General features: G+C 44.5%; 2 protein-coding genes across 7 annotated transcripts; one reads left to right on the top strand and one right to left on the bottom strand.

Annotated features, from left to right (window-relative positions):
- Positions 1–264: 264 nt before the first annotated feature.
- nktr (natural killer cell triggering receptor) lies at positions 265–10,780 on the bottom strand. Of its 5 annotated transcripts, XM_011607940.2 has the most exons (17): positions 10,671–10,780; positions 9,415–9,493; positions 9,238–9,312; positions 8,450–8,557; positions 8,257–8,301; positions 7,212–7,299; positions 6,413–6,442; positions 5,898–6,043; positions 5,468–5,672; positions 5,209–5,370; positions 5,046–5,127; positions 4,096–4,244; positions 1,445–4,018; positions 1,292–1,375; positions 1,158–1,217; positions 876–977; positions 265–791 (listed from the first exon to the last, which is right to left on the bottom strand). In XM_011607940.2, the coding sequence occupies exons 2-17, from the start codon at positions 9,470–9,472 to the stop codon at positions 728–730; spliced, it is 4,032 nt and encodes a 1,343-aa protein (XP_011606242.2). In that variant the 5' UTR covers positions 9,473–9,493; positions 10,671–10,780; the 3' UTR covers positions 265–727. The 5 variants fall into 5 exon arrangements, with proteins under 5 accessions (XP_011606242.2, XP_029698493.1, XP_029698495.1 ...); XM_029842633.1 differs by lacking the exons at positions 9,238–9,312; positions 9,415–9,493; positions 10,671–10,780 and adding an exon at positions 7,914–7,937 and having other exon boundaries at positions 8,450–8,522; XM_029842635.1 differs by lacking the exons at positions 8,257–8,301; positions 8,450–8,557; positions 9,238–9,312; positions 9,415–9,493; positions 10,671–10,780 and adding an exon at positions 6,936–6,961 and having other exon boundaries at positions 7,212–8,236.
- A 27-nt stretch (positions 10,781–10,807) lies between these two features.
- On the top strand, positions 10,808–14,116 carry sec22c (SEC22 homolog C, vesicle trafficking protein). 2 transcript variants are annotated; one of them, XM_029842637.1, is made up of 7 exons: positions 10,808–11,051; positions 11,424–11,611; positions 11,827–11,910; positions 12,000–12,179; positions 12,264–12,382; positions 12,477–12,542; positions 12,631–14,116. In XM_029842637.1, the coding sequence occupies exons 2-7, from the start codon at positions 11,470–11,472 to the stop codon at positions 12,829–12,831; spliced, it is 792 nt and encodes a 263-aa protein (XP_029698497.1). In that variant the 5' UTR covers positions 10,808–11,051; positions 11,424–11,469; the 3' UTR covers positions 12,832–14,116. The 2 variants fall into 2 exon arrangements, with proteins under 2 accessions (XP_029698497.1, XP_003968043.1); XM_003967994.3 differs by having other exon boundaries at positions 10,811–11,051; positions 11,747–11,910.
- Positions 14,117–18,219: the final 4,103 nt, after the last annotated feature.

Here is an 18,219-nt window from a genome sequence, read left to right as displayed (position 1 = left end):
CAAGCTGAATGTTTGACTGATGGATGAAAAAACAAACACGCATCGCCATACGAATATTTCCATCAAGAAATAATATTCACATCCAAATAAAAGCCATCATCTGTAATCTTTAAGCAGCAGAGGTGGATAATTGATGCGTGTCCTGCTGGTATTCTTAACCATTAACATTGGCTGCATTGTTCTTTCCGAACTAGAGGGGGCGCCCTAGAGACACGGGACAAACGCACAGTGGCAAAATCTATATAAAAAACAAGACGCAAGAGATATAATAGAGATATTTATTATAAACATTTAGAGTAAAATAAAAAATACTAGACTCTGGATGCACCATCAAGATTTGGACATCGATAAAGGAAAAGGAACCTAGACAATGGTGGGAAACTTTGTGTCTCAAAATCCAGCAACTCTTCACAAATAAGACACAAAAGTATACATTTAGACCTTATAGCTGTACATTTCAGTGTATTAAAACTGCTGTAGAAAAGGAATACACAAAACTAGAAAAGTATGAAATATATACAGTATACAGTAAAATTCTTCTCTCCCTCACCAGCTAGTTGTTCTCTAAATGCAGCAGGCCCTAAACATCTTTGGATCAACATTTTTGAACATGTTTGCTATCCTTTTTTTCCCCTCTACAGCTGATGTGTAACAAGTAAAAGAAAGAAGTAAAAGTGAAGAGGCGTGTCAGTCGTGGTTTTTGTTCCCTTTCAGTGCATTTGAACTCTCAACTGTAGCGACTGCTGCGACTGTGGCTCCTGCGTCCGGAGGAGCTGCGGCTGGAGTACGACCTGCCGAAGACACAATCAGCGCACGCGTCAGGAAGAGTGAGAGGAGGAACGTGCCGGCGACTGGCAGGATGCGCCGCCTCTTACCGGGACCGGCGGTCCAGGCTCCTGTAGCTGTCACTGTGGCGGCGGCCTCGTCTCCGGCTCACGCTGCGGCTCCGGCTGGAGTAGCTGTCGTAGGAATCCGACCTGCGTGCGCGAATTTCATTATTTATCATTTTAGCCGCCGCTCAGCTAATGATAACTGACAGGTGTGCGATGTCCTGAAACTCCCAGTTCATGCAAAAGAAACACACACCTGATCCCTAATTTAGCCCCGATTAGAGTCGGATAACAGAGCTTTTAATGCAACTGTAAGCGTTTGCAAACCTGGTTCTCCTGCGGCGGTCATACGAGTTGCTTCTAGAGTGGCTCCTGCTGTAGGTCCGACTGATGAGAGGAGGAAGAGGAAGAGTTCAGATACGAAATAATACCTCCTGACAGTCTGTTCCATAGAGATGGACCTGTGGCTTCTATAACTCCTGTATGTGCTGCTCCGCGAATGCGTCCGTCCTCTGCCGCGCCTCCTCCGACTCCTGCTGTGGCTCCTGAAAAGGTGTTAGACATTCAGCGACGGTGCCTGAGCTTTTATAGATATCAAGTGATTCTCACTCCACCTGGATGAGTAGCTGGAGCTGCGGGATCGGCTCCTGGACCTGCTGTATGAGTGGGACCAGCCTCTGGAGCTGGACCGCTGACTGGAAACGGAACGAGACTTCCTGGAGACGGACCTGGACTTCTTTGGCGACCGTGGACGAGACGGTGCCGTTGCCTTCCCCACAGAGGGGGAGCTTTCCTCGCTGGAGCTCTCCTGGTTCCTGGGCCGTTGGTTGAGGCGCGCCGTCTTTCGGACCTCGTCGAACAGAGATCCCGGCCGAATGCGGCTTTTGCTTTTGATCTCCATCCTCACGCCCTGTGTGTTCGAGCTCTGGTTCTCTTGGACTTGGGGGTTAGTTGAAGCCACAGACGGCACCTTCGCATTCTGGACCGCTGACATTCCTTTCAGAGGTTTCCATTTGAAATTTAACGCAGCGCCGACAGGTTCGACGGCGTCCGCGTCCTCCGGCCGTCCACCATCTGCGGCGGTGGAAATGAGAGATGGCTGCTCTTTGCTCGGCATACCAGAGTGTTTGGAGGTAGGATTCAGGGTGGATTCAGGGGTATCGTGATTGGAGTCCTGACAAACCGAAGGGGCCACGACCTCTTGATCATGACCACAGATGTCCATCTCATCCAAAGAGTCCTGCTGTCTTCCAGAGGCTACATTAGCATTCCTGCTGGCTGACTGGACGTGAGGTTCTGTGTGCTTTGTTCTCTGCTGCCCGTGATTATCCTCTCTGGTGTTATTTTTGTTTAAAGAGGTTAAATGTGGCTCCTTTGCTTTTAAACCGGCCGCAGCAGGCTTTTCCTTGACGGCTTTAGTCGGACTGAGCCTCTCCCGTTTCGATTCATCTTCTTCCTCCTCCTCCCCGAACTCCAGCGGCGGCTGCCAGTGGAACGTCTCTTTGAGCTTCTGGTGCTTCCTTTTTGATCTCTTCCCCTTCTCTTTTCCATGGTGCGAGCTGCTTTTTTCTCCTCTTTTGTGTTTGTGTTTACGTTTGGCCTTCTTCCTGCTCTTACGCTTCTCTGGTTCTGGGGACCTTCTGGGTCCTTGTTCTGACTGGCCGGAAAGGACGGCTGGGATCTTCTTCTCCAGCACGCCCGCGGCCTCAGACGCCTTCCTGTAAGCCGTGTAATCTGAATCAGAACTGGCCTCCCCTTCCTCTTTCTCAGATATGACCAAAGGCCTGGATGTGTTAAGATTTTCATCGCTTCCTGAGTTCCATCCGGCGAGCGCCGCCACCTTCCTCTCTTGGCCAGACGGAAGGGCGCGTTTCGCCTCTTTCACCTGGGTTACGCTGTTGCTTTGACTCACCTTGTCGCTGTCGCTGTCCCAGTCAGAGGTGTGTTTAAAACTCTCCCCCGAAGACCTGGTTCTCTTTGAGACGCTGATGTCGGGACTCCTCTTCTCTGATCCAGACGGAGCATCTTGGCTGCCAGTACATGAACTATACTTATCCAAATATTTGGTTTTCTCCAGAGAGGGATAATATTCCTTCCAGTTCTTATTTAGTGAGACTGTCTTGTAGCTCTGTTTCCTTTGAGAGGTCTCAGAGTCTGATGGGCTGCAGGACGACGACCTACTGCGGTAACGATCATGTGACCTGGACCTACTGTAGCTTCTGCTCCTTGAACGGCTGTATGAGCGACTGTAGGACCTGCTTCTAGAGGACCGGCTGGTTGAGCGTTTTGATCTCTGGTCATTTCCAGACCCCCCCGGCAGAGACTTGGCTGTAACTGGTGTTTGAGATTTGTCTGTGATGCCATCTGCTGTCGGCCCAGAGGAGGAAAGGTTAGCCGCTACTTTAGCTTTAATCTCTTGAATATGGACATAGGAGGGTTTCCAGGGCTTTTGACCAGGTTTCCACCGGGAGGGTGGAGGGCTGTCACTCAGTGGGATCACGGGGACGCTCTCAGGAGGAGGGGCAGCAGGGAGTCTCAGGAAAGAGACCGCCGTGTTGTCTGGAGGCTTATCGGGCCCGTGGCCTGCGTTATGAGATGTAGCTTTGCTCGGTTTCTTCTTTCTCGGGGACCGGGACAAGCTCCTCCTCCTGGATGACGACCGGGACCTGTACCTGGATCGTGATCTTGTCCTAGATCTGGATCGTGAGCGAGAGTAAGACTGAGATTTGGATCGGGACAAAGAGTGACTCTGAGACCTGGAACGGCTTCTGGACCGTGAGTATGACCTTGTCCTCCCTCTGGATCTGGAATGACTGGAAGTGTATGATCTGGAGTAGGACCGTGAGTCTCTGTAAGACACAGAGGAGTGGCGCCTCCTCCGGCCCAATGACTGATACCGACTTGAGGAGCAACGGGATGAAGAACGGGATCTTCTGGACTTCCTCTCTGAAGTCAATGACCGTTCTCCCTCTGATCTGTGATCACTTTGCGCTTTGGTCTTGGAGCGCTTCTTCTTGCCGTGTTTACGTTTTTTGGCCTTCTTCTTGTGCTTGGCTTTCTTCTTCTCTTTCTTCTGCGGTCGCCGCGGGCTGGACCTCTTCGAGCTGCGGTCTGACGAGCGCTCTGGGGAGCGGGACCATGCGGAGTCACTTCTGTCATCCCATCTGCTGGAAGAGTGCTCGTTCAACCTGTTCGGAGGAAAGAAGAGTGATGCAAAAAGGGACCCAATCAAACGTGACGTTCTTAGTAAAGTCCAAAAAGCCACCTGTCCCCTTTGCTCCATCTCTCCAGGCTGGGCGGTTGATAGGCCTTCGTTTTTTTCATCTCTTCCTTCCAGTGCGGCGGCGTTTCACTGTCGCCGCGCTCTTCCACCGAGGCTGAGCGCGACTTGGAACGGGTGGGGGTGCGATAGCGCTGCGAGACAAATGAAATTATGTCGAAGCTTCACAGCGACGTTCTTCAACCATCTATCATATTTCATTTAAATGTAACACTTACGGTCCGCTTATATTACCGTACATCACATTCATATTAGCAATGTCTAATGATAATTAACTCGGCAGCTATGGAACAACCACTATCAATCAATCTTTTTTTCTATTCACTGCAGTGGAAATTAAACTATAAATTACAAAAAGTACATGCAGCTAATGCTTAGCATTAAGATGCAGCATAAAGTTTGTAAGCAAATTAACCCTATAACCTGCAGTCAGGGCTAATCGCCATGTACTTATTAATGGTTTCCCTCTTTGTCCATCTTGCACCTGAACCCAGTAAGACGGGCAGCAACCTCCTCTTGTTTTTTAATCACAGCAGATCTGTCACTATCTTTGGCTCACGACACAAACATCCTGATTCTTCAGTTTATTCTGACTCCTTCCTTTGCAAATTCCTCCAACATGGGATGAATAATCATCTCTGAACTTCTCCTGCTAACACTGTTGGTGCCGGCACATCCGACTAAAAATTAAAACGGGCTATGCGCACGTAATTGCTTTTAAACAAATAACAAATGAATCTCCCTACATTAGCATGTTAATGTGACAGCACTAATTTAAATACATTTATTATCTTCACTGCCGAACCAGCATCTCCACAAAGGAAGAATGAAACGAGAGTATTACTGTTTAAAGGAATTAATCAAAGGAAATTGGGAAACTAACAAAATTACTGAGGGAACAGACACCGATATCAGAGGAATTGATTTGAAAATACCATTGTCCCTCTGCCCCGAATCTTGCGTCCAGACTTGGACACTGCTGGTTTTTGGTCAGCAGAAGCTTCTTGCTTCTCCACTCTGAAACATTACACACCAAATTAACCAACGGTTCATTCCACAAGCTAAAATTTTGTGAATTCAATACAGGCGGCGACTGACGTCTCCGTCTTGTCTTCTTGAGACGGCATGTCCCGTCGCAGCAGGAAGCGATTCTCAGGCACAGGTGGGATCTCCTCTGGCCGGACGACTGGCTTTTCTCTCTTCCCACTCTGCTCCCTCTCTCCCTCTGGGAGGTCTCTTTTCTCAGGGCTTTGAGCGCTTCTGGGACGTCACAGGCCAATGATTAGTTAGCACAAAAACTGGTTTGTCTTTCAGTTACGGCCATAAGGGTGTGCTTATGAAGAACAATTACACAGACCTTGGAGTGGAGGGCAGCACATCCTCCTTCTGTGACTCCCTCCTTTTCTTTTTGGACCGTTTGCTCTTCTGTCTCTTGTGTTTGCGATGTTTGAGCTTTTCGTCCAACTCGCTTCCGCTTTCTCCCGAAAACACCTGAGACGACTTGTGGGAACTGAGGGATGAGTCAGCGGAATGGGAGGTTCGCTTTCTCTTGCCTTGGAGTACTGGTATAAAAGAAAAAAAAACCTGTGTGTCACTCAAAGATGTGGCTAAAATAAGCTCATAAAATAAGGTAAGAAACTGGAACCCAAAGTAATCCACACGCCTACCTTTATTACACACATCAGGTTAGCAGATCCGTACAAATGCAAACACTAAGACCACAGAATAAGCCCCAAACAAATGATTAGGACAACTGACTGATTAAGCTAATCAGTCTTGGAACCAACCATCGTTAGCAGATTTGGTGATTAACTGTCCACAGTCCACCACTCTCACATCAGCATAGGGTCTGCTAGCCGAATCAGTCTTCAGTCCCTCGATCTTCTTCACCACCTCAAATCCGGAGATGACAAGACCAAAGACAACGTGGACGCTGAAAAACAGGTCTTTGTCAATAAAGCTGACTGGTTTTATTTGGATGAGACTTTTCTGGACAAAGGAAATGCATCCCTGTGTATCTATCAGCAGCGAGACATTATGTCTAGCTAAGTTCAGGAGATTTCTGAGGCGTTCTGTTCCTGTTATAACCACTATAGCGTCAGATACTATGGCTGGTATCAGTTATTTTTGCAACCTTGATCAAAATGTCAGCTGGTTGGATATCTTAGATGTTGCATTAAAGACCAAATTTTGCATAATTTATGCTTGCAGACCTTTTAAAAATAATCAAAGCATTTTGTTGCATCATGCCGAAATTGTGCCATAAAGAAATATGAAAGTAGGTTTGGAAAGTAGGTTTTACCCGTCGAGATGCGGGGCCATCTTTGTTGTTCTGTTGCAAAGAAGCCAAAGAAGGTCAGTCAGTGGGAGTGGAGGGGTCATGGGGAAAAAGAGGAGAATAAAGGAAAAGAATTAAAATAAGAAGCAAGCTCATCAAAATGGGGATGTGACTGTGCCATTGGGAATCATCTCATTATTTCAAAACTGACTTCTTGATTAATGATGTTGGAATTTGAATAGGAAAACACCCACAGTGAGTCAGTCAATGAAAATCCTCGACCTCAGTGTGGTTGAGCACTTTGGAGCCAAAAGTCTGGATACATACACATCCCACCCTTAACCGTCCTTATTAATGCAGGACATTTCGCATTTATAGGGACATTTCTGCATGATAAATAAATCTGCAAGGCCAAATAAGATCAAGTCGTCCATGAATGTAATGCCAACACATCCAAAGCAAACATTCTGGAGATTTCTTGTAAACAACAACTGAGTAATAAAGTCAGGCGAAGAGAGAGAGAAACACAGCCATGGAGACACATTACCTTGGAAGAGCAGGATGCTAGAGTTTCTGTAAATTTTACACAAAAATGGCAAGAGAAAAATAAGGTAACACATTTGTAATTTAAAAGAAAATAAATCCATGTTTTCTCTGCACTAACTGTTGGGAGTTAGACTTTATATTCTACTTAAAATGGGGGGTTGGTTGAAATTAGAGAGGGACGGAAAGCAAAAAAATAAAACCTTAAAAGCAAATCATTCAGGGATCCTTCCAGTTAATAAGTGTAGGATTGATAATGATATGGTTTAATGTTGCTCACATAAAGAACTGTGAGCCGTTGGTGTCCTTCCCACGGTTGGCCATGGACAAGAGGAAGGCTCTGTCGTGTTTGAGAACGAAGTTCTCGTCTGTGGGGAGCAGAGATAGAGGTGTGGACATCTCAGCGATTATTCCCACACACATCCGGTGACATATTCAGGGAGGAACGGGACAAAGGGGAGAACGTGTTTAATCATTGCCTCTCCAACCTTCCCTTGAAGTTTAAATGGTTACACGTTACTATTATCTCAACCTTCGTCACGTCAAGGCTGCCTTGACAGAATGCTGGTATAAGAACATAAAAGAAAAACCACTCAAAAAACATCAGTGAATGCCAATACAACCAATAGATCAATTCAGCCACGTTCAATATATTTCAAAAAGTTGATTTACTCAAATACGCACCATTGCATACATAAAAAACATAAAAATTAAATCATTTCAAATGTATTTGACTCCACAGTTGCACACAACGACCTGAGGATCCTGTCACCTTTGTATAACTATAAGTGACGGCAGCCACACGTCTATAAATACCACATATGTGACATTAAGGTAACCTGAGCAGCCAGAGGCTGGCAGGGAGGCTGAAAAGAAAAATTAATTAACCTGCACCACTGCAAATACTTGCACTGGTTTAAGAGAGAGGAAGATGGTGGGAACAATGTTGACATTGTGTTACTGAACTGTGAACATCTCTTACCTTCTCATTTTGCAATAGACCCCTCTATAAATAAAAGAATATGTTGAAAGTTTTAGGCAGGAAGATTGTAGCTTTGAATAAAGAGAATGCCTACTCTCCATGCTGATTTGACAAAGCCCACTAATGTTACTATTTAAAGTAGCAATTAATGATTTAAAGGTTAAGGTCAGCAGAGGTAAATATACTGTACAGAAATACAAAAAATAAAAAATAAAAAATAAAAAAAATCACCAAAAAGAATCCACATGCAACTTTACTTTTCTCATGCAGGTGTACTGTAGCTAAATCAGAACCCTGTGAGTAAATCCGATTCATAAATGTTAATTAGAAAAAGTCCCATCACCTTCAAAGAAGCCACCGTATATAGACTCTCCTCCTCGTCCGTTCCCTGCAGGGGTACAGAGACGTCCAGTTAACCCCACATTAGAGATGAATAAAAGTTATCTCAGCAGAGGTTTGGGCTTGGGGATCTTAAAAAGAACAGTTTGATAAAGTGCAAAAGAACTTTGAGGTAATCCAGTGAGATTGTTTAGTACCTTCGGTGAAGTCGCCTCCTTGGATCATAAAGTTCTTTACTACTCTGTGAAATGTGGAGCCTTTGTAGCACAGCTTTTTCCCTGTGATCTTACCACTTCCCCTTTCACCTGCAATTTGATACAAGTTAGCCAAGATGGCAGCAATCCTGAATGCAGCCAGTTTATCCTCAAGGGAGTGATGAAAAGCTAGATGTGGACTGACAAGCCTTGTTCTTTGGTATTCTACCTCATGTGAGGTGACACGGCCCGACATTCCTGGGGACAGAGACGTGCTTGTAGCAGCGAGCCTCTTAGGTTGCTAATCTTTATTCCCAAAAGGTTTGAGTTTGAATAGTGTCAGCCAATCCGTCCTACATCAGCGTGTGAGAAAGCCGCCGCCTGATGGGTGCATACGACTGTGTAATGCGTATGTATTTACAGGAAAGAGCTGAGCAGCCATCTCTCATCGCTGCCCGTGTCAGCACCGTGCTCCTGCCAGGCCAGGGAAGGGTGAAAAATGAGTGGGAGGATTGATCTGCAATCTGCTTACAGACTTACGGCCATCTGTAGCCAGACTATCATTACAATGACACGCCGTGTTGCAGACGGTACCATGAAACATCAAGTGAGGCGTTTGCCTTCCTCAATTTATCACCAAAATGGGCCGTTTCGAGCATAAAAGTGTTTCATTCTAGTGATTATTTTAAAACAGGGGTTTGAAGCAAACACACCGGTTCCCTGTAATGTTTTCTACAGTCCACACTTCATTTGCACACATTTCACAAACGGAAACAGAAAACAGAACTCACCCGTGCACAGAGAGAGAAAGTTCTTACAGGTCTTGGGACAAATTTCTGAAAAGAGCTGAAAGACTATCCGCCCAACTACAAATACAAGACAGGAATATTTAAATAAATAACCATTTTGCAAAAAACAATTTGTTTTTACACCTGACCGCGGTGATAAAGACGATGTTAAACTCTTACCTGGCTCCCGGTTGAGCTCCACATCAAAGTAGCACTGAGGATGGTCTTTCACCCCCATCGTGGTCAAACTGCGGGTGACCTAAAATAGCAGACAAAAGCTGACAAAAATGCCAATAAAGCAAGATCCTCTTCTTTAAAGAGGCAGGAAGCACCTAATTTGGTGGCGCAGCAGTGCAGAGAGCCTAAAATACAGTGAGGGTGGATAGAAGCTGAGAGGGGTGGAGAGAAAATGTTCCGAGGGAGGGCGAGTGCCAGAGAGGCCCGTGGGGAAACACACTGGATATGCAAATGCAGGCAGAGGTCAGGGTGGCTCTCACACTGTACCCGCTCAAGTCTCTCCTTGACTCACTGGAACATCAATATCACACTGCACAAGCAATAATATTGCAATGATGCAGGGATTTTTACCTCCAATTTAAGACTGTATCAATGCAGCAATGTACGTCAAACGTGACGTGTGAGTGAATATGAATAAATTCTGTAAAGATACGACTCCTCGGTTTATCAGCATGATTAAAAGATACATTTGTATGTGCAACGAGAACAACAACAGCTATTTAATCCTGGAACAAGGTCACTTCTATGTGGTCTTTTAATGGAAGGAATATACTGCTTCTTGGCAGGATTTAAAAGACATTTGCTGGAAAACCTGATCTTCATAAATTGATTCCCTTTATAAGACAAAGGTGTCTTTGGGCATTTTCGTCGCTCTTTAAATAAAAAATATGTATTTAATGAGCTCATTTACTGTTTTGACGAAAAGAATGTTGGGGAGGAAATCACGGTATTTGAACGTAACACCGAGTTATGAGATGTGTTTACGATGGAATCTAACACAAAATTATTCCCCGTTTGCCTGCAGAAATTAGTTGGTGAATGAGATATGAAGACAAATGTAACAATTAAAGACAAAAGTTCAAACCATACTTAGAGCTGAACCAGTGGGCTAGCAATGCTAACAAGGACGCTAATGTTTGGACATCAATATGTCCAAACAATATTTTTTTTTTACTTTTTACGACTTACGAAACACACTTCAAAACGTTCAAAGCGTTGCTAAAGTCATTTTTAGTAATTCAGCTCCACTGCTAGTCAGGAAAAGCGCAGTTAGGTATCAGGGTTAACATTATGGTTGTGCTAAGAGCAAGATCAGCGGCCGGTACGGTGGAGAAACATTTAGCACAGAAACATTTATCTCTTGCATAAATCAGCAATTACAGCCGGACTAAACGTATAAATAGCATGAGCAAACTAACCCCAGTGTAGCCACTAGTCGCGGAATACCGTCAATTAGCCTCGGAGGCTAACTTCCATTAATAATAAACTGGCGTGCCGCAGTACGACTCATTTCCGTCTCACCTTTTTGGTCCTTTCGAGTCTCCGTAGAAGATTTGTTGTGGTTTGTTGTTCAGGAAGAACAGTGCAAGTTAGCTCGTTTGGTTAAAGTATCCCTTAAAATACTGGTCTTTTTCGTTTAAATTTTAACATTTAAACAGTATAAGCTCACACAGGCTTAACGCGAAATTGATTAGCGTGCCGTGTCCTTCCTGGTTTTAATTTTCTTTTGAATAATGATGTACTCAGCTAACCTACATTAGCTAAACATCAAGGTGCAGCATGAAAACTATTATAATGAGGTGAGAAAACTTCACTACATGGTTATTAGAATTGTTTTCCGAGTGGAAAATAATGCAGAAAAGGGAGTGTGTTCTCATTAAGTCTTAACTTTGCAGTTGTTATTCTCTACCCCCGTCAATCCCGCGTTTTAAACGTGCAGTAATATCGATCTTAATATAGACAATAAACTACGGGTGTCGGTCGCATGTGGGGGAAATTAGCTGCTTGTTTAATATTCAATGTCTTAATTGGAATATTTACATTTTAGTATACCTATTTTTCTATTATTGTTTTCTAAGGACAGGTGAGATTTATAGCTAGAGAAAGTGACAGGTTTTGCAAAGCACTCACAGAACTGATCTTTTCTTTTTCTTCTTTTCTGCTGGGTTTAGAGGATCATGTCTTTGATCCTGTTCGCTTTTGTAGTTCGGGTCAGGGATGGACTTCCCCTATCAGCCTCCACAGACTTTGAACACAGCAAAGAGCTGCAGGAACGGAAGCATCAACTCAGGACCATCAGCAAGACGCTGGCCCGTTTCCCAGACAAAGGGACGGTCAAGGGCCAGCAGCTTAACATACAGTGAGATCTTGTTAAAAATCAGGCCTTTTCTGTGCATATAACGAAGATTATTCTATTTGATTTATTTGGCAGGCTTCAGTATCATGCTGCATATGACTTATTGACTAAACACCTTTTCTCCTCGCACCTGTTCAGCTTCGTCTCTTCTGAGGGTGTATCCTACATGACCGTGTGCCACTGCAGCCTCCCCATTGCTAAAGCCTTCTGCTTCTTAGAAGATCTCCGCTGGGAGTTCACAGCCTGCTCCAACAGTGCCGCCATTGCCTTGGCAGACAGGCCCTATCTATTTTTGGAATTTGGTGAGCAGGGAGGAATATATTCATCTAGATTTTGTGCTTTTGCACATTGTTGGCCTTTTCACTGTGCTGACCTTGCGTTGGTCCGACAGACGGGACCATTCAGAAGCTGAAGCAGCAGTACAACAAAAGCGGCGGCCCTGCTCTGGAGGTGACGTTGATAGAAGTCCAGAATGAGTTGTTGATCCATCCACCACAAGTAATCCAGCTGGAGGAAGTTGAGCTCGCCAATGGCATTGAGAATGGTCACGTGGACCAGAGTTCCGGATCTGGTAAGAGACAGCATGTCTTCGACACCATCGATAGACCTGAACTTAGATTGTATATGTGTGACCTCCTTTGTTTTATCCAAACAGTGCAGAATATAAGACTGGAACCAGTGACAGCTGCGGGCATCCTCTCACTGGTCCTTAACATCATGTGTGCTTCCTTGAATATAATCCGTGGCGTTCACCTGATAGAATACAGTTTCCAAGTAAGCGTAACTGGGAGACACCCAAAGGTCCCACCAGCCATTATTCGGAATTATCTGTAAAATAAATAAATGCGGTTGTTTTCACCACTCCCAGGATGATTACGAAGGTATATGGAATGTCGTGGCATTTTTTGGGGCATTCGTCTGCTGCGTCTGTCAGGTAAAAATACGCCACCATCCTTATCACACGCCACAGACTGAAACCCAGCCGGGTGGTCGTCTCCTCACGCTCTCGCCCGTGTCCACAGTGCCATCTGTATCTCTTCCACTCGGCCCTGAAGAAGCACAAAGCCTCGGCCCTGTGGACGGCAGTCGTCCTGTGCAACCTCTATCTGGTCGGCCTGAGGAACCCGCTGCAGCTGATGTTCCACGTTTCCGTCGCCTCCCTTTCCGCCTTCCTCACCTTTACCCGGAAACTCCAGGACAGAAGCAGCGACTGCGGGGTGTGAGGAGAGGAGGATGGGTTCCCTGCTGCATCTCTCTCACTGGGACACTGTAAAAGTGAAGCCAGAGGGTTATTTTAAGTAGATGTTTATAATTACAAGGCATTGATTTAAGATCCACAAGAGAACAGAGTATTTTTCGGTTCTATTTGAGTTGTTTGGATTCTTCCAGACAGCAGATTCTCCTCTGATCATGTTAGTTATTCCGTGGCTCCGTCCAGGTGACGTCTTTTACAGAAATCTGCGTTAAAGGAAAACAAGGTGTCAACGGAGGATCGAGTCACGTCAGCTCCACTTTTAGCAACGATGAAGACAAATGTACATTTGTTGGATTTTGCCATATTGATCTTGGTGTTGTCAGACTGTCAGACTACAATTGAGAATGCGGCAGCTCTGACTTTAATGTTCAAATGTTTCTGCACTATTTGGAATACGTGTTTTTATCTGGGAATCCGTCATCTTTGAACGTGCTGCATATCTGCTTCGGCTAAAATGATATCCTGCTTTTTGGGGGTGTTATTGCACTGTAGATTTATAGAAATGTAGTAATTGTGTTAATATTTGATGCCCATAGTGCTGCTAAATGATTTCTCTTTAAGTTTACACTTTATTTTTTATGATTCTTAGGGAAAATGCTTGTTGTCCTTTAATTCAAGGGGATTATAATATTAGTTAACACTGTCCCTGCAGTTGCCCTTTTTTGCTTGAAATGATTTTGATGAGAAAATACAGGTTTTTATAGTCATAAGTTAATTTTTCTCTGATTACTGTGTCCTGATATTGAAAAGGTTTAGGATCCATTTGATTGTACCAATGAAATCCCAGCAAACGACGTGCTTTCTAAACTCTTGGAGAACGTAACTGGAATTTGTTTTGAAGATAAACTCCTCAACTCAGAGCAGAGTTGTTGATAGTATTAACTGTAAAACCACTGTCGTTAAATAAAGGACCAAATAAGTGGGGAAGGCATTTTATAACTTGACATGAACATGAAGGATCCATCTTAATTATAGTGCACAACTGAAACAGTGCAGTTCCTCTCCCCATTTTCTGTGTTATAGGAACAATAATGCAGGTGTTGCTCAGTTTAAAGGGTAAAATTGAGCAATTTGTATCATTATATCCATATAAACTTAATCTAATGTTTTGTGCGACTGCAACCTGTTTGTAATAAGGGGACATAAAGTAGCACATCATTTGTGATAAGTGCACTGGTGATCACAGGGCTTTACTCTTCCTGCTTTATTTGACATACTGACATTTCATTAATAAATTGTCATTTTTTCACGTGTGTGCGGTTTATTTTTATTCAGAATTAAATGAAAGTTGACTGCAGCGATGTGGTGTGATTTAGCAAATCAACAGCAGGGGGCGCTCGCCAACAGCTCCACAAACTAACTTCATTAGGATTCCAATTAACAACAGCATCAGCTCTTCTTCCTGGGATGTTCTTAGGCCTCAAAGCAAATTCTTTCCTTTTTTTGTTAAACAACTGTTGAAAAATCAGTTTAATAACTACAACCTTTCTGCTAACGGCACAAGGTGATTTCAATCTTCAAACTAATGGAATGTGGAATGTTTTGGCACAAAGGATCTTAATGGAAAAGAAAAAATGATTTGTTCATTTGTTCTCAACTTTCTTTCAAATATAATAAACATAAAGCATGTCCAGAAGTGAAGGGATGTTTTTTCCCCCTCAATAACTGAGTTTTGTAGATGCAAACACACCCTGCTGTGTCCCCAAGCCCTGAAGTTTGGGTTCAGAGGGATGTATTGTTGCCTCCGATTCACAGCTGTGTGAGTTTTAATCCTTCAAGGTGCCAAGGACTCACAAAAAGTCAACAGAATTGTGCTCTGAGAAACCACATGCAGATAAAATTGTCCGACAGCCTTTAGAGCTACAGCCACATCACAACTAATGATTCTAACAGCGTCCACGTCCCCACCCCAACGTCGGACCCTGTTTGGGGTCTGCGGTTCAAACAGCGGGAAAGCTGTTTTCAAGTCACATCCTAAATCCACATTTCTCAGGAAAAAAAAGAATTTGTTCCTATAGAGTCAATATAACAACTCAAGATTTTCTCCATTTATTTTAAGAGAGAAACCTTCAAAAGAGAATAAATAGTTTTTTAAAAATATTTGTCTCTGAGGTAAGTAAGCTTGAGATTGAATTGAGCTGTTGAAATTGCCACTAATGCCCGATGATAATTGTTGTTTTATGCTGGTGAAATAACATTCCAGTCCTCATTTAGGCTTCAAGCACTGGAGCACAGAGACAAGATCTTCCATTAATTCTCTTCACACCAGTGGAGACACTGAAGTCTAACTTTTCTTTAATGATGTTTCATCTAAACCACTGTTAGCATAAATGGCACCAATTAAGCTGCTGCTGTATTCCTGCCGAAGGCCTCAAAACCTCTCAAACATGTCTAACAAGGGCTTAATGCATGTTTATCAAGCTGCTATAAGTAAAGGGTTTATACATAATGATGTTTGCAGCCTTTTTCTGAGATTATACAGGTAAAACACAGGCTCCCAACGAACATTACAGTAAACAGACTGTTTCTTTGTGTTACTGGTAGCCTGATGAGTACTCGTCCTTCAGAATTAGACTAACAAATTTGGTGCCTGTCCCAGCCGACAAGCGCTGAGCGGCAGGAAAAAACACCTCAGGCGCATCAGAAAACAACGCGTCTGTGCGTTTGTTTGCATCGACAGTTGAGTTTTCTGGATAAAAATGCAGAAGACGAGGGCAAGCCTTTGATTAATGGTCCAATGTTGAATATCAGGGTTTCTTAGATGGACTTTTTGGATTCGGAATTCAACCAACACACCCCTGAAAAGGTGCAGACAGTGAGCTCAGCACGTGGGCCTATTAGTCAAAAGGTTAAAACTGTTTCTAGGCATTTTAATTGGGTGACTGGAAACGTCGTGGAGACCTCTTGGAGAGAGCTTCTAATTACCCCCGAACCTCAAGGTGAGTCACTCTGGTGCCCACACAGGTATTTATTCTTCTGTCTCACGGTCTCTGACCACGTCGCTGACTCGCAGTGTCCACATTAGTGTTTTCTATCAATTTAGAACTCATATTGATATTTGGGTCCCAGGGCCTTAGGTGAAAATATTACAAATATGAGGATTTGAATTACTTTTGAGATCACCTCTCTGCTTCAGAAACAAATATTGGGTCTTTCAGACAGGAAAAAAAAGCAGCGAAGAAATAGGTTTATTGAATGTGTCTGTTGCCCCCTAGTGGCTGATTTGACTATACAGATCTTCATTCACGCACACACGCAAAGTTCTGGCTGTTTTATATTCATCTCTGTTAACCGGTTAATCATCATCAGCCTGATGAGCATTTCCCCCCTTCCTAATCATCCCTGCTAATGATTCTGTACATTAATTAAAATACACACATCACGGTGAGGGGTTGCCATGTGAACGCGTCCACCCGCTTCAACTGAAGCGTGCGCTCAGAATGCGTGGGAATAATATGCTGTCGATCGTCAGGGGTGTGAAATGGATCGCGAGTTAACTGGATCTGAAGAAAACACACCAGTGTTATATTACATATTGTAGAACTTTGAAAGGAGTGAAGGGAAATCCAAGATTTATGAACCTTGGGTGAGGTGGCAATTCTGTGGCGCCCCTGTGGGACTGTCCATGTCCTCCAGTAGGATCTACATCACATGCAGCTTCTGATAAATACCCAGTTTGATCTTGTACATAATAAACCCTTGTTTACATTCCAGATGGGGATGTGAGTCAAACAGATGATGCTGATCAGTGCACGTGGGTTTGTGCCCCTACCCCATTCTTATTCAATTCAATTTAATTCAATATAACGTATTTTTGTATGTATTTCTATGCTCTATGCCTCTCCTCTCCTCCCCTCCCCTCTCCTCTCCTCTCCTCTCCTCTCCTCTCCTCTCCTCTCCTCTCCTCTCCTCTCCTCTCCTCTCCTCTCCTCTCCTCTCCTCTCCTCTCCTCTCCTCTCTCTCTACCAAGCCGGCCATCAGCAGGAGGGTCCCCCTACATGAGCCTGGTCCTGCTCAAGGTTTCTTCCTGTTAAAGGGGAGTTTTTCCTTATCTTAAGAACTAGTTTCTTGGTTCTGAGGTCTAACCCCAACCCCAGGTCTCAGGTGACCCACCACTGTCACCACTGGTGGCCTCGTGCTCTCCTGTGCCTGACGAAGCCTCATTATAATGGAAACAGTGGAAAACAGCGACGGCCCTCAGTTCAGCCGAGTTCTTAAATAGCAACAGGAAGCGTGGGGGCATATACGTCCAAACAATCTCCAAACAAAAGAGGAGCCACAAATTTCACAGCCCGCGACAGTCCATTCAGCACCGCCGGGGGCTCCCAGCCCAACCGGCCCAACACAATGCAACCACTTCACCACAACATTCTCCGAATGCCTGGCGATTGGTATTGGCCCCAATGACATTCAAATGTGACATCAGGCTTCCTGCCATTGAACAAACGTGTGGAATGGCTTCCCAAGCGTGTTTCACAAAGGGATCAAAGAGACTGGCGGTGTGCGTTGGCGCTGACGGGTCGGCTTAAACACAACCGGGTTAGTGGCGTTGCGATAACGTGCGCTGTTCGTCAATCACGAGCGGCGGTTCAAGATGGCGGAATTGAGAAGCGTCAGTACGACACAACTTGTGAGAAAAAAAAGAGACGTTGAAGAAAGCCGTACAGATAGAGACCCGAGGATGAGCCGGAGATGGAACAGTCCACAAAATGGCACATGGGTCTCTGAAACCACCGTCCAGAACCACAGGACGCATGGCCATCCTTAACGTCTTGGCTCATCATCCTGTCAAACTTTCAGAGTTTGTGTTGGCGCTGCCAATTACCCCCCGCCGCCGTCTCCCTGCCAAGTGCTGTCGGATATAAAACCTCCCTCTGTACCTTCGGGGGATTAAACTAGACTCAGACACAACAGCCAGGGACTTATTTACACATCAGCAGATGGGCTGCAAAATGTCACATTACATCAACTCCTCTACATACTCGTGCGTGCGGCTTTATATGTGTTGTCATAAATTATTGGGATTACCCGATGACCACTGATGACCTCTGACACCTTCACGGTCAGGTAATTAGTTAGACTTCTGTCTCACGACATAGCACAACTAAAACCTTGTTCTTTTTATTTGTTTGTCTTTTTTGTTTTAACATATTGATTTTGTGCGAAACAAGAAAAGGTTCCAGCCGACGTGGATGAGGAAATCCACTAGTCCGACCCGGGATGTTCATCGAGTGCGACGGCTGACCTCACATCAGATCAGAGCAGCTTTGGCAGATGCCTTCTCCTGAAATCAGCTCTCGGCTCCTCGGGTCCGTAATCAGAGCAGCGTTTCGCCTTTTCGGAACTTTTGCTTTAT

This window comes from Takifugu rubripes, chromosome 10 (genome assembly GCF_901000725.2).
Source record: "Takifugu rubripes chromosome 10, fTakRub1.2, whole genome shotgun sequence".
Taxonomy (NCBI): Eukaryota; Metazoa; Chordata; class Actinopteri; order Tetraodontiformes; family Tetraodontidae; genus Takifugu; species Takifugu rubripes.
This window is presented reverse-complemented; position numbering and strand designations above follow the sequence as displayed.